The 14,247-nt window shown below is 41.2% G+C and overlaps 1 protein-coding gene across 8 annotated transcripts in view; it reads right to left on the bottom strand.

The window, feature by feature from the left end:
- The window catches only part of CHD7 (chromodomain helicase DNA binding protein 7), a 509,619-nt gene that overhangs the window by 3,326 nt on the left and 492,046 nt on the right, over positions 1-14,247 (bottom strand). For all 8 annotated transcript variants that reach the window (XM_029591355.1, XM_029591364.1, XM_029591363.1 and 5 more), the window contains 3 exons: positions 6,983-7,204; positions 985-1,125; positions 332-436 (listed from right to left, as the gene is read on the bottom strand). In XM_029591355.1, the coding sequence (XP_029447215.1) occupies positions 332-436; positions 985-1,125; positions 6,983-7,204 (468 nt within the window). The remainder of the gene's footprint in view (positions 1-331; positions 437-984; positions 1,126-6,982; positions 7,205-14,247) is intronic.

The following is a 14,247-nucleotide window of genomic DNA, read 5'->3' as shown; positions in this document are numbered from 1 at the left end:
CCTCAGGACAGTAAGCATACTTCTGCTTGAGCGACATTCCCGGCCTCAGGTGCTCAGGAAAGCAAAAACCAACCTTGCAATTGAACATGCTGCCCTGCCAAGAGAGCTGTGTCAAACACTGCACCAGGTCCCCAGACAGCTCTGTAAAGTATTAGCAAGTCAGGTTAAACCTCCCAAGGCTGACAGATGATGAAACTTCTCTTAACTGCTATTGATTTTGTGCCAGGAAGCGATTCCCAATGTTTACGGCTGGCCACTTATGAAGGTAAAAATGCTCTGAAAGTTCTGGTATATATTTTCCCTAGCAAGTCTTAAAAGTATTCGCACTTACAGATTGCTTCACAATATCGGTCCAATCTGGAGCAACAGCAAATTCAGGATTTTCTTCCAGCCACCTTGGAAGGTCCTTCATTGGAGGGGCCATAGCTCCCCCCATCTAATGAAAAACAAATAATAAACACAGCTCACAAAGCTAAAACAGCAATATTGCCAATTAGAAATGAGGCTGATATTCAAAAGGATGAGCCTGAATAACTTCTTGAGTTATTTGGACAAAAACAGATTTCAAAATCCCCCCTCCACTGACCAGCTAAATTTTGTCCAGGTAACAAAACAATTTAGTGGAATAAAAAAAAGAGGTGATGATGGAGGAATGTCTACATTTTATCCTATGTTTGCTGATATTTAGTGCTAAATAACACCCTAAATCTAGCTGGGTAAATTTGGTCAGAAAGATAATTGTTACCCAGGTAACTTTAGCTTGTTATATTCATTGGCACACTTTTTTTTAGCTAACTACTGCTGAATATCCGGCTACTGTTACTCTCCTGCCCAATGAATCATCAACTTCTATACGTTTAAAAACGTAAATTTTTTTCCACAGGTACAGAACACTAACTATAGGTTAGGCTTCCTTCTGAGAGGTGATAGTGTAACCGAATATTGTTTACAGTTGAAAGCTGAAGTGATGAAAACGAGCTCTACCTTCTTTCCATTTCTTTTATTTACAACTGGCACCCTCTCCTCGCCAGTCAAGGTGTTAATATCCAGTTTATTAGGATTTCGACATCTGTGTCGTTTCTGCTTCGGCTTCTGAAATGGGGAGAACAGCACATCCGCACTCTTCTATAAAAAAAAGGAAAGCAGGATATCATTTGTCAACCATTAAACTAAGACAGTATTGCACACCAAGATATGCAGACTAGTGATCAGTTGGACTACTGCCAAACCCAAGTCAACTGTCTTCTGATGTTGTGGTTCTCAGTTTAAATAATTCAGAGCAGCTCAAACTGCTCATAACATGACTACTGTATTACTTTGAGTTTTGTTATTGATTTTCTAATTTTTATATTACCTTGATTTTTAAATTAGAAAGGCGATTAAGTAAATAAACTAAACTATTACAGCTGCTCATTAGTGTTATTTTTCAGTATATAATTTGTCAACCATTGCAGAGTGCTTGTTGGTATGTACATGCCATGTGCAATCTGATTCAAATTAAAACATTTCTATTTCTATTAAATGTTTTCGGTCTATTAGTGGATTTGAAAGATAAAAGGTTAAGTTGGTAAGTAGTCCAATACTTCTAAAAACAGAAAATATTTGCAGACAAGAAACCCTTGTCCACCCATTCAGCCTATTTTTGCCTATCTATATTACCATAGATCCTACTCAAGCAGTGGTCTCCCCTTTCTTGCCCTGCTCAAAATTCGGCATGCTTGAAATTCTATTATTGTTTTTGCTCCCATCACTTCTGCTGAAAGTCTGAACCAGGCACCCACCACCTCAGTGAAAGCATTCGTACATGACCTTTATATATCCCCTTGTTCTTGAGTTTCCCATTCTATAGAAACTACCACCTACTGGCCACTTATTGGAGCCTGCTACATATTTGAATGTTTATATCATATTGCCTCCTTTCCCTGAGACAAGTTTGACTGGCTTAGTTTGGGACTTAGCTGGACACTACTACCACAACTATGTATCACTACTATAGTGCCATTCAACATATGCAATGCTGTACAAAAACACATGAGAGAGCGCTCTTGCTCAGCACAGCTTACAATCCAATCAAGACAAACATACAAGGCAAAGGAGACTCTGGGAATAAAGACAGGGTAAAAGAGACTTTGGAAATTTCATTCATGAAGAAACATTAAAAGTAATAAGGATGTGAGCGGAATAATCAGGGGTTAAGGACAGAAGTGCGGGGTTGAAATTTGTCACGTCTACTGCCTCTGATTTATCCAGGTAAATTTTTAGGTGGCTAAAACTTATCCAGATGAACTGGAGGTGTTCCCAGGTGGGGCTAACTTAACTGGATAAGTCAGCCAGATATTGCTGATATTCACAGGCTGATGCAATAATGTAGGCACTAAGAAAATGTGTGCAGGATTTCAGCACACATTAACGCCCAGATTTTTTTTTTTTTTAATTCCTGATGCAGTAAGCTAATGCTATGCTAATGTATCAGGAATTATATGCACTAAAATTTTAAAATGGGCATTTGGCACAGGCCAAACACACATTTTAACTCAGGAGGGGGGTGTACCTGTAGGCCATTGCATAAGTGGTGGTGACAGCTGCCGCCACCACTTAGCCAGATAAATACCGATTTATTAGTCTATCTAGCATTGGGAAGCAGCTGCCAGATAGCCGGATAAGTCAGTACTATTCTGGCTATTTGGCAGTTGCTTTCCACTGCCAGACAGACTGATAAATCCCTATTTATCTGGATAAGTGTCAGCGGAGGCTGCTGTCACTTACCCAGATAAGTCAGTCAGTCACCCAGTTAAGTGGTGGTGGCGGCTGCCGAAACGTATCCAGAGTTCCAAATCTTTTTTTTTTTTTTTTAATTTTTAACTTTTTTTTTACTATTTTTTTTCATAGCCCTGGAAACTTAACTCCAGCCCTAACAAAGGAGTTAAGTTTCCAGCATTAAAGGTGGTGCGCTATCAGGGTGCGGTCTCTCTGCATCAGGGAATACTGCTTAATGTCCTCATTTGCATGGGAATTCCATGCAAGGGTGCTAAGAGGTACTCCTGTTAAGGAACACTCATTTTCTGCACACAGAATTCCTTGCTGCATTGAAGTAAGTTTTGCACCCAGAAAACGTGCGATCAAGTGCAGGCAGAAAGGCACGTTTGACTGAATGCACCTTTCTGCATCAGCCTGTCAGTGTTTTCTGGGTAAGTCTTTTTGCCAGAGAGAAGTCCTAAATTTATTCGGATCTTTATCTGGATAACTATGACTTTACTCAAATATATTCAGCAGAATGCATAACTGGCTGAATTCCACTGCATAAATGAGTAAAGTTAGCTATGTAACTTTACCCAGACACAACACATCCATTGGCTCTGTTTCTTTAGCTCTTTAAGCAACTATGTATGACTTGTACTTCAGACCATGTGCCATTTTGGTAGCCCTCCTTTGACTTGCCTCCACCTTATCAAAGTCTTTTTCTAGATGTGTTTTCCAGAATCTCACACAGAACTCAAGGTTGGGCGTTATCAGAGATCTGTGCAGAGGTAATATTTCTTTGCTCCACTTACTAGTGATACATCTTTTCATTCACTTAACTGCTTTATTAGCTTCCCCAGCTGCCTTATCACATTGACCTCCTTGAATTCAGAGAAACCCAGAGTTGGGGATTGGTAATTCCTCCTCTCTGAAATGGTGTATGGCCCTTGGATTTCTGCACCCCAAATACATTTAGCATATTTTTGGATTACAGTGAAGTTGCCAGACTTTTGATTTTTATTCCAATACTCTGAGTGATTTTCATATCATTCACAAGAAAGCAAGATATCCTTACAACTCTTCCACAATATCATCTATAAAGATATTGAAGAATGCTGAGCTTAATAATTATCCTTATGGTACAATGTTGGTCACTTTTTCCTTCAAATGAGTGGACCCCATTGACCAACACTTCGTATTGCTGTTAACCAAATTCTCACAGAGTGTATAAATTTGTTTTCCAACTTTAAGAATGGCTAAGATTGCTCACCAGTCTTCTATGTGGAAGATCAAAAGCCTTGCATAAATCCAGACAGATTTTCTGGTGCACTACTGTATAACCTCAAAGATTTCAATCAAGCCTTTTTGACAAGATCTTTCCTTGGTAAATCCACGTAGTATAGGATCCTAAAAACTACAGGCTTCTATTCTTTGGAAATGTTTCTATCATTTTCTCCACTACTGATATCAAACTAGTAGTTGCCGCATCCTCTGTTCTGACTCCTATAGAGCAAACCTCCCATATTTCCAGTGGTAGGATGATGAACAGAGCTGTAAGGGGTACAGTCAATATCTCCTTGGGCTCTTTCAATATTTTGTGTTGTACCCAATCAGGTCGAATTGCTTTGTTTGCTTTTGTCTCTTATAAGGATACCAGAAACTCTCTCAATTCAGTTGATTTTACGGTTGACCCTCTTCAATCTACAAGATAGGAGAAAGTCCTCCTGCCTTTTTGGAATTAGGAAGTACTTGGCATAGAAACCCATTTTCTCTTCATTGGTCGAAGGAGGGTTGATAAGATTCTACTGCAAAAAAGTGATTTGATCTGCAACTAGAAGTGCCTCCCTTGGAGGATTATTTGGAAGGAAAGATTAGAAATTGAAATGGTAATCCTGCTGTATGATCTTTCCCAACAATCTACTGTTATCAAAGACCATGCAGGAATAAAATATGGCTTTCACACTTTCTCCAACACACTGCCTGGGCTGCTGCTGAGAAAGGGGTCGCTGATAAGGGTAAGGTTGATATCTCTTTCCCGATTAGAAATACTGCCTTTTGAAGTACTAAGTATGGGGGGCTTTCTAGACATAGAAGAATGTTCCATGGTTGCCACTAATAATGATCTTTAAAAAGGTCTACTGTTTTTTTCACCTTTTCTCCAAAGAGATTATCCCCTATACATGGGACATCAGCTTTTTCATGTACATCTTCATGAAGCCCTGAAGCTCAAAGCCAAGCTAATCTTCTTGCTCCAATGGCTAATACTGATCTCCTAGAAATTGTGACATATGCCTCATAGGTTGGTCTGATGAGGTGCTTACTACATTCTTCAGCTTCATAGTGAGTTGGCAAGAAATGTTGCTTGTACCATGATAGAAGGTAAATCATATCATGAAATTTTTGTAGGCAAGAATACATATACCGTACCACGTATAAAGGATGGATAGCTATTCTGGACCTTAACATAGCAGATTGGGATACTTTGTTTGCTGTGCTATCCAGGATCCTTGCCCAGAGGATTATTCAAATGAGTAATATCTTTTTGCATTTTTTTTTAGCTAATTCTACAACCACTGATTGGTAGGTAGCTGGACTGTCTTGATGATCTGGACACATCTGAACTTTATATTTGATGTCCCATTTTCTCGATATTGGTAACATTGATAGAGGCGTCCGTCACATTCACATCATTCACTTATTGCAATTTATGCATTCGTATAGCCATAACTTGCTTTGGAGGTTCAATAAAATTTAACAAGGCAAATCTCTCACCTCTAGGTTCTGCTTCTTGGAATAAGGGGAAGTAATCTCCTTGGCCATCTTTTGGGCAAAAGCTGGATATGGCATGTTCTCTCCTGGGGAGATGCTCCCCTAGGAGGTTGAGGAGAGGAATCAGATGGAAGACCAGGAATATCTTAATTCTCAGAATGAAATTATGGACAAACATAAGATTCTTTTTAGCACTCACAAAGCACTATAGGTGGCTCCTCAAGAAATTGTCCTCTCCCAGATGACAGTAAATCATAGGATGTAATATTTTTGTCTAGCCTGATAAGCAGGGACCATAGATCTCCTTGCGTTATTAATGCCAAAATGGGATACATCTGCCCTAATGATAGGCAGAATATCAGTAAAATAATTTTTTTTCCACAAATTCTAATCACATGGGATGATGGTCAGTTGCAGAAGCACAGTGAATGGCCTGTGGTTCAGGAACCAAAATCAGTACTGGGGATTTTTCATCCTGTTTTCATTTGTCTGTGCCAAAATTGGGGTCTCTACTCCGGGAAGGCATCTAAGCAGATGACAATGCCATGATTTTGCTTGTCAATGGTGCCAATGTTTCAAGGCCAAAGAGAGATTCCACCAAAGGGGAACATTTCTGCACAGAGGAAGATCCTGTCAGCACCAAGGCACTGCATTTATTTGTTACTGTCCTGGGAGGGTAAATGACACCTGCACCAAGACTTCTCAGCCATAGTGCTGATCATGAGAGGACTGTGCCTTTTTGTTTTGGGCGACAGTCTCTGTCTCAAAGAATGCTTTACCTTAACTACTGAGGTAGAAGCCTGAAGAGAACTCAGTAGTTCAAGGTGTAACTTCTTGACCTTCTGGCCCTTGGGGACATGTGATGTAGGCAATGCAATTAGGCACATAATGGGAAGGCCAGAGGCAGTGGAAACATCCATCATGTTGATCTGACAGTCATCTTGAAAGAGCCAACGGGGCCATCTCTTGAACTCTGGCTTGCTGTCTGCCATTTTGAAGACTGATGTGAAATCAAACTCAATTTTGATGAAAAAAATTCAACTTCCTAATTTTTTTTAAACTTTTGAGGAGACTCACAAATGAAAAAATAAAGAAATTAACCAGAAAAAAAGTATAAAAAAAAATCATAGGGAAAAAGAAAGGCAGCTTGAAGATAGTAAAAAAAGCTGTCCTTTCACATTAGCAAGGTTTGAAAAGACTCACACAGCAGCAGTAACATGGGAATGCCTATACAGGTTCAGAAAAACCTTCTGGGTTTTTTTGAACTCAGAGAGCTTTTCCATCTTGGTGCCATAAGCCACTTGTGCGGTTGATCCTTGTCTTGCTTGCCTATTCATTTATCACCAATTATTATTTAAGATTACCCTTTCATTACAAATTAATGCTCAAAGCAACATTAGAGTACAAAATATATCCATGCATATGACCTGCTGTCAATTTTAGGTCCATGTAAAAACTTTAGTACAGTACTTACTGGTACATAACTTGGCATATCAACAGTGTAAGTAGGATGTAATTTAAGCCATTCCACTAAATCCTTGTTTTTAGGAGCCTCCTCTCCCACCAGCCTGGTCCTATCTTCTAAATTAATTACTGGGATGTGGGTATCTGGGTCCAGCTGTCCAGGAGATGGAATGTTTCTTGTTGGTGGGGTCTCTAGATCTTCTCCAAAAGCTTTGGTCACGTCTGCATCCTCCTATAAAAATTAATCAGTTCTCATTTGAAGGGAAAGCATAATCATTCTCACTTGACATTGGGAGATGGGATTGTTCAAGATGACAGTAGTGGAAAATGTGTCAGCATGGTACTAATATTTTAGTGGGTCTTATGGGCAAAGTATAAGATTCAAAAAGCATTTTTAAAGTCTTTCTTATCTGAAGAATATATAAACATGGTTATTCTTTTTATGGCAAAATTTGCTTGGCAATATGTTTAACAATGGTAAACTGTAGTGCAAAGCACTAGCATTCATACTGATCCAGTTAAATAAAACAAAACTACATTCTTTGCAGGCTGGTCCAGGAGAACTTTTCAAAATGACTGGGGATACTAAACTGGAGCTGACACCCTCCTTCCCCCCTACCCCCCAAAAAGAAATTCTGTCAAGGAGATATCCCATGTCTTCCTGAATTTTGTTACTATTTTTGCCTCTTATTTCTGCTAGGAGGCTGTTCCATGCATCCATGATTCTTTCTGTGAAGAATTATTTTCAATTACTCCTGAGTTTGCCCACTTCAAGATTCATACCATGACCTAATTCTAGAAATACATTTATTCTTAAAATGTTTTATTTTCCAAAACAAATTCAGGCTTCCAACTAAATCCTAAATGAAGGTCTATATAAATGACACAAAACAAGTGACCTGTTCAATAGATCCCTAGAAACGGGAGTGGTGCCGAGTGATTGGAGAAGAGCGGTGGTGGTCCCGCTTCACAAGAGTGGCAACAGAGAGGAGGCTGGAAACTACAGACCAGTTAGCCTCACTTCAGTGGTGGGAAAAGTAATGGAGTCACTGCTGAAAGAGAGAATAGTGAACAATCTACAGTCCGGAGAATCAATGGACCAGAGGCAACATGGATTCACCAGGGGAGGATCCTGTCAGACAAATCTGATTGACTTTTTTGACTGGGTAACCAAGGAATTGGATCAAGGAAGAGCACTCGATATCATATACTTGGATTTCAGCAAAGCTTTTGATACGGTTCCGCACAGGAGACTGGTGAATAAAACGAGAAGCTTGGGAGTGAGTGCTGATGTGGTGACCTGGATTGCAAATTGGTTGACGGACAGAAGACAATGTGTGATGGTAAATGGAACCTTCTCTGAGGAGAGAGCGGTTATAAGTGGTGTACCGCAAGGATCGGTGTTGGGACCGGTCCTGTTCAATATCTTTGTGAGCGACATTGCGGACGGGATTGAAGGTAAGGTTTGTCTCTTTGCGGATGACACTAAGATCTGCAACAGAGTGGACACGCCGGAAGGAGTGGAGAGAATGAGACGGGATCTAAGGAAACTGGAAGAGTGGTCGAAGACATGGCAGCTGAGATTCAATGCAAAGAAATGCAAAGTCATGCATATGGGGAGTGGAAATCCGAATGAAATGTATTCGATGGGGGGGGAAGGCTGATGTGCACGGAGCAGGAGAGGGACCTTGGGGTGATAGTATCTAATGATATGAAGTCTGCGAAACAATGCGACAAGGCGATAGCAAAAGCCAGAAGAATGCTGGGCTGCATAGAGAGAGGAATATCGAGTAAGAAAAGGGAAGTGATTATTCCCCTGTACAGGTCCTTGGTGAGGCCTCACCTGGAGTACTGTGTTCAGTTCTGGAGACCGTATCTACAAAAAGACAAGACAAGATGGAAGCGGTACAGAGAAGGGCAACCAGGAAGGTGGAGGATCTTCATCGCATGACGTACGAGGAGAGATTGAAGAATCTAAATATGTACAGCCTGGAGGAAAGGAGGAGCAGAGGTGATATGATACAGACTTTCAGATACTTGAAAGGTTTTAATGATCCAAAGGCAACAACAAACCTTTACCATAAGAAGAAAATCAGCAGAACCAGGGGTCACGATTTGAAGCTCCAGGGAGGAAGATTCAGAACCAATGTCAGGAAGTATTTCTTCACGGAGAGGGTGGTGGATGCCTGGAATGCCCTTCCGGAGGAAGTGGTGAAGACCAGAACTGTGAAGGACTTCAAAGGGGCGTGGGATAAACACTGTGGATCCATAAAGTCAAGAGGCCGCCAATGAAGAGTAGGTGACTCGCCAGAATGATGGCTACTGCCTGGAGACAATACCCTTATTCAATAAACATACACATGGTTACTGTGACTCCAACATCACTCTAAGCTTCAACAGCAAGAGGAAATGTGGAAATGTGGAAAAAAGGATTTGCACTCACATTTGGTTACTACCCCAAACCAAATGTACCTGATACTTCACTCTCGACGCATATCCAGCATGGCTCTCTGCTTCAACGGCATGGGAGAAAGACTGATACATCACGAATTTCCAGCATAGCTCTCTGCTTCAACGGCAGGGGAAAAGAAAAACTGATACTTCACGCATATCCAGCATAACTTCAACGGCAGGGGAGAAGAAAAAAGGATTCACACTCACAAAGCGGGGAGTAGCTGGCTTGTTACGGCGGTTACTACCCCAAACCAAATATCCAAATTACTACCTCCACCTTCCTCTATTCCTGATGCCTTTCAACTAGCTTGATCACTCCATTCTTATACTTCACTTTCAATGCATATCCAGCATAGCTCTCTGCTTCAACGGCAGGGGAGAAGAAAAAAAACTGATACCTCACGCATATCCAGCATAGCTCCCTGCTTCAACGGCAGGGGAGAAGATAAACAACCAATAAGGGCTGTATAACATAATCTGGGTAAAAACAAATAAGCATGGGTGTAGCTTGCTTATTGCGGCGGTTACTACCCCTACTACCTCTAACTAATCAAGCTAGATATTTCACTTGGATGCAGCTCCATCACCGCTCTCTACATTAATGGCGGGGGTGGAAGGGAATTAGAACCAAGAGCTAAGAGAAACAGATAAGTATGAGAGAAAAAATGAGGGAAGCTTGCTGGGCAGACTGGATGGGCCATTTGGTCTTCTTCTGCCGTCATTTCTATATATGTTTCTATATATATCTAGCCAGCTAGATCAAAGCCTTTAAAAATTGACCAGGCTAATGGGTTAAATTTAACCATCCTCAGTTTCACTAGGTAACTAAGTTTAGCCAGTCAAATTCTGAGCAGGCCCAGGATTAGGTCAAAGGGAGAAAGTAGGCAACAAATCTGGCCAGCCAGATTCTCCTCACCTCCCACACTAAAGAAGTCTGCAGGGATGACAGTATATCCCTATCCCTCCATGATTCCCCTCCCACTCAATGGAATAAATTGACAGGGGGCCCCAGTAACACCTCCTGCTATCCTGCCTCCCACGTGCCATGACAAAGGGTTCAATTGTGTTCCATCGCCATCATAACCCCCAAGTTTACCTTCCCAACCCCACCCCTGCCCCTCCAGAAAATACTGGAGCTATTGAGCCATGAGGATACAGGCTTACAGAACTTCTTGGTAATGTCCAGCATTCCTCTGATGGTGGAATCTGCTGGCAGGACTGTAAGACTGTCCTCTCGGCTTGATGGCTCTAGTCCTTATTTGGGGTAGAAAGGGGTTTTGCAGGGGTGGGAGTTTTGGAAGAAGGGAAACTAGTCAGAACTATTTTTTTTTCATGCGGGGGGGGGGGGGGGGGGGGGAAATCACAAGAAGGGGGGCATATCAGCGTGCCCCACTCACCCATTTGTTTTTGGTCAAGAAGGGATCATGAGAGTTATTTGCCCTCCACTGCTGGTTTTTCTATCTTTAAGTGGCTTGGAGTGTGTGTTTGTGTGGGGTGGGAATCACAGGGTTGTTTGCCTCATCTCAGGTATAGCCAAGTTTCATGCTAACTAGCTCAGTTTACTCAATCTAATCTGATTGGCCAGATTTAGCTAGATATTCAGTCACACTTTTAGTTGCCCAAATGTGGCTAAATATATGGCTAAAATAACTGAGTAAATTTATTTGGTTATCTTACCCACTCAGCAAGTTTCTGAATATTTACCCCTCACAGTTAATAGAACAGCTACAAAAGCATTTTATAAATATGTTTTTGAGCCTCTCATATTTAAGCTCATTTTCCATTATACTGCAGTGGCTTTCCTCCTATTTTTCTAATTCTGTCTTCAAATTTCTGCCTTTTAATATGTTGTACTTTTCTGTTACCATTTTCCATCTTCTTTACATTTTAATTTTCACTCTTACAGGCAGTAAGTTTATACTGCCAAACTTGGTCACAGACACATCCTTCCTCAGCTTCACACAAGCACAACTTCAAACCACACAGACACAGCCTCCCTTCACTCAGAGTTACACTTAAAATATTCAAATACCACTTTCTTCACATAGAAGCAGGTTTGTATACAAAAAGGAATAAGGTAGCACAGCTCATTCACTTGAAACTGAAAGCACTAACACATCACTGTACCATAAAAGCACTGGGATTACTCCCTTGAAAGATTTGTGGATAATGAAGAAATTCTGATCACCTGGGACATTCCTATTCCACTAGCCTGATAAAAAGGAACTTCCAAGTGCACCATAAACATATCTTACGAACTTCAGAAGGAAGCTCTTTTTGGCGCAAGTATTGGAAGTGAGCACTAGCCATAAATTTGAGACAGATTTCATTCAATATACCTTGGCTTATGGGTGAGGTTCATTCTTATTATGATGTGCACAAAACAAACCCATTTGGAGACAATAACCTGTAAGAATATGTATATGCCTTATTTACTTGCATACATCTACATCCCGACAGTCACATACATACAGTTTTTCACACTTTCTTCGCCATCACTTGTTCCAATCACTCCCTCCTCTCCTCATGCACTGTCCTCTTCCATTTCCATCTGTGACTCTTTCTCCCCTAATTTCATTTACCCCCACCAGTTCTTATTCCCCTCCATCTTGAGACACATCAGTCAAAGCACTCCTCCCTACCACTGATCCCAGGTCCTCAATTGTACCCTCACCCTAGCTGGCAGCCAGAAGAAGTGGCCATTTGGCACATTGTAGACTTCTCACTGGATTGCTGATTCCAGCAGCAGTTCAGTTTAAACTGAACTGCATGGAACTGTGATCTACAAATCCCCACAATTCAATTCAAACCATAAGGCTGCTAGAATTGGCTGGTAGTCAATGGGAAGACTTACACTCACTAAAGAATTGCTCTCCTCTTGCAGATTACTGGTGAGGGTGGGATGCGATAAGAACCAAGGATAAGTTGGTCAAGGATTGAGCCTCAATATCGCAGACACCAAATCTGCATTGCTTATTTCAGAGAAATGAAGGTGGTGGAGTCTTCAGAAGGCATTTGCCCCTCTCTCTCTCTCCTCACTCCAGCATTCACTACTACTACTCCTCCTTTCTTCACAGCATTCTACCATTCCTTGCCTCCCTCCTTTACAGCATTTGCCCCTTCTTCACCTTAACCCCCCCCCTCCCCACAGCATTCATCTTCTCCTCCTACACATTCACTACCTTTCATTTGATTTGTGATTATTCAGTCATCTTCTATACCAGCAATGCTGAGTCCTCAGGAAAGTACAAAAAGCTGTCATCTCTGCTTCAGGTCATACCTCTTTACCCTCAAGACAACAGGAAGCATGCAGGACCAGGTGGGGAGGAAGAGGAACAGAGAAGCTAAGCACTCCCCTCTCTTCAGTTCTTGAACCTGAAATGTGCCATAAGTCCAGGAGATTGAAGAGGTAATGCAGGAGGCAATCAGACAGCTGTCTGACATTGGGGGTGCTCAAGCATCCAAAGAGTTGGTGCCCATGGGCTGTAATTTATTTTACTAAACTAATATATGTTATCTCCCAAGAGAATGATGCAAATGAGCCCGAAACAGGCCTCTAGATGACTGAAGAAGGAACCTATGTGGTGTCAAAAGCTCAACATTAGACAATTCTTACATTGGTCCAATGAAGTTAACATGACCTGCAAAGAACACAGAGGTGAACTGGTTTAGTATTGCATTATAACCAGTCAAATAATCTTAAGTATTTAGCACCTAATCATTACTCATCAGCTGCATTTGTTTGACAGGTATCTCTATCCACAACTATAGCCTATACAGACAAAGCTATACATCTGAAGTTGCTCAGCAAAACCACTGTTTTATAAAGGACCCTTTTCACCATATTAATTCAGTTCTTAATATTGTCACAGGAGAGGATGGTTTAGAAATGAAGAGAAGAACTAAATTACTGTAAAGACTTATTCTTCATGCCTCTCCAAGACTAACTTGGAACTCAAACCCCTTCTCCAAGCGCACGATTTCCGAACAGTCCTTCAATCAATTATCCTCTCAAAACTCGACTACTGCAACTCCCTTCTCATCGGCCTACCAGAAATCCACATCAAACCCCTCCAAGTTCTACAAAATGCCGCCGCCAGAATCATCACTAACAACAAAAAATCCTCCCACATCACACCAACTCTCAAAGAACTCCACTGGCTACCCATCACACAAAGAATCCATTATAAAACCCTCACCCTCATGCACAAAAAAATAAACAACAACAAAATGAACTGGCTAAACAACACAATACATCCATACCCCACACAAAGAACTCTCAGATCCACCAACACTGGCCTTCTAGCCGTCCCCAATCTCAAATCTGCACACCTCAACGCAACCCGCAATTGAGCCATAACAATAGCGGGCCCTACCCTATGGAACTCCCCACCTGTCTCAGAAATGAACCTTCATTGCAAGTCTTCAAAAAACACCTCAAAACATGGCTGTTTTTAAAAGCCTTCCCACCTGACCCTTAACCTGCCCGAACGCAACACACCACACCCCCTACACAGACTTCTCGCCCCCCATGCATCCCTCCCTGACACTACCTTCCTCCCACCCAACCCTCCCCTCACCCCTCCCTTCTACCCTTAACCCTAAATTATTTTTATCAACAAGTCATTTATGTACATATGTTATATTCTATAACCTATTGTTCCATGTATTTCTGTTATAATATGTTATAATTGTTATATTTGTTACCATGTTATAATGTAAAATAGGGCTGATATCACCCTATTCTCTTAGTTATCTGGAAACCGATGTGATATCTCGATTGAATGCCGGTATATAAAAGAAATAAATAATAATAATAAT

Source organism: Rhinatrema bivittatum, chromosome 2, assembly GCF_901001135.1.
Source record: "Rhinatrema bivittatum chromosome 2, aRhiBiv1.1, whole genome shotgun sequence".
NCBI classification, from domain to species: Eukaryota; Metazoa; Chordata; class Amphibia; order Gymnophiona; family Rhinatrematidae; genus Rhinatrema; species Rhinatrema bivittatum.
Note: the sequence above shows the minus strand (reverse complement) of the source record. Positions and strands in the feature narration are given on the sequence as shown.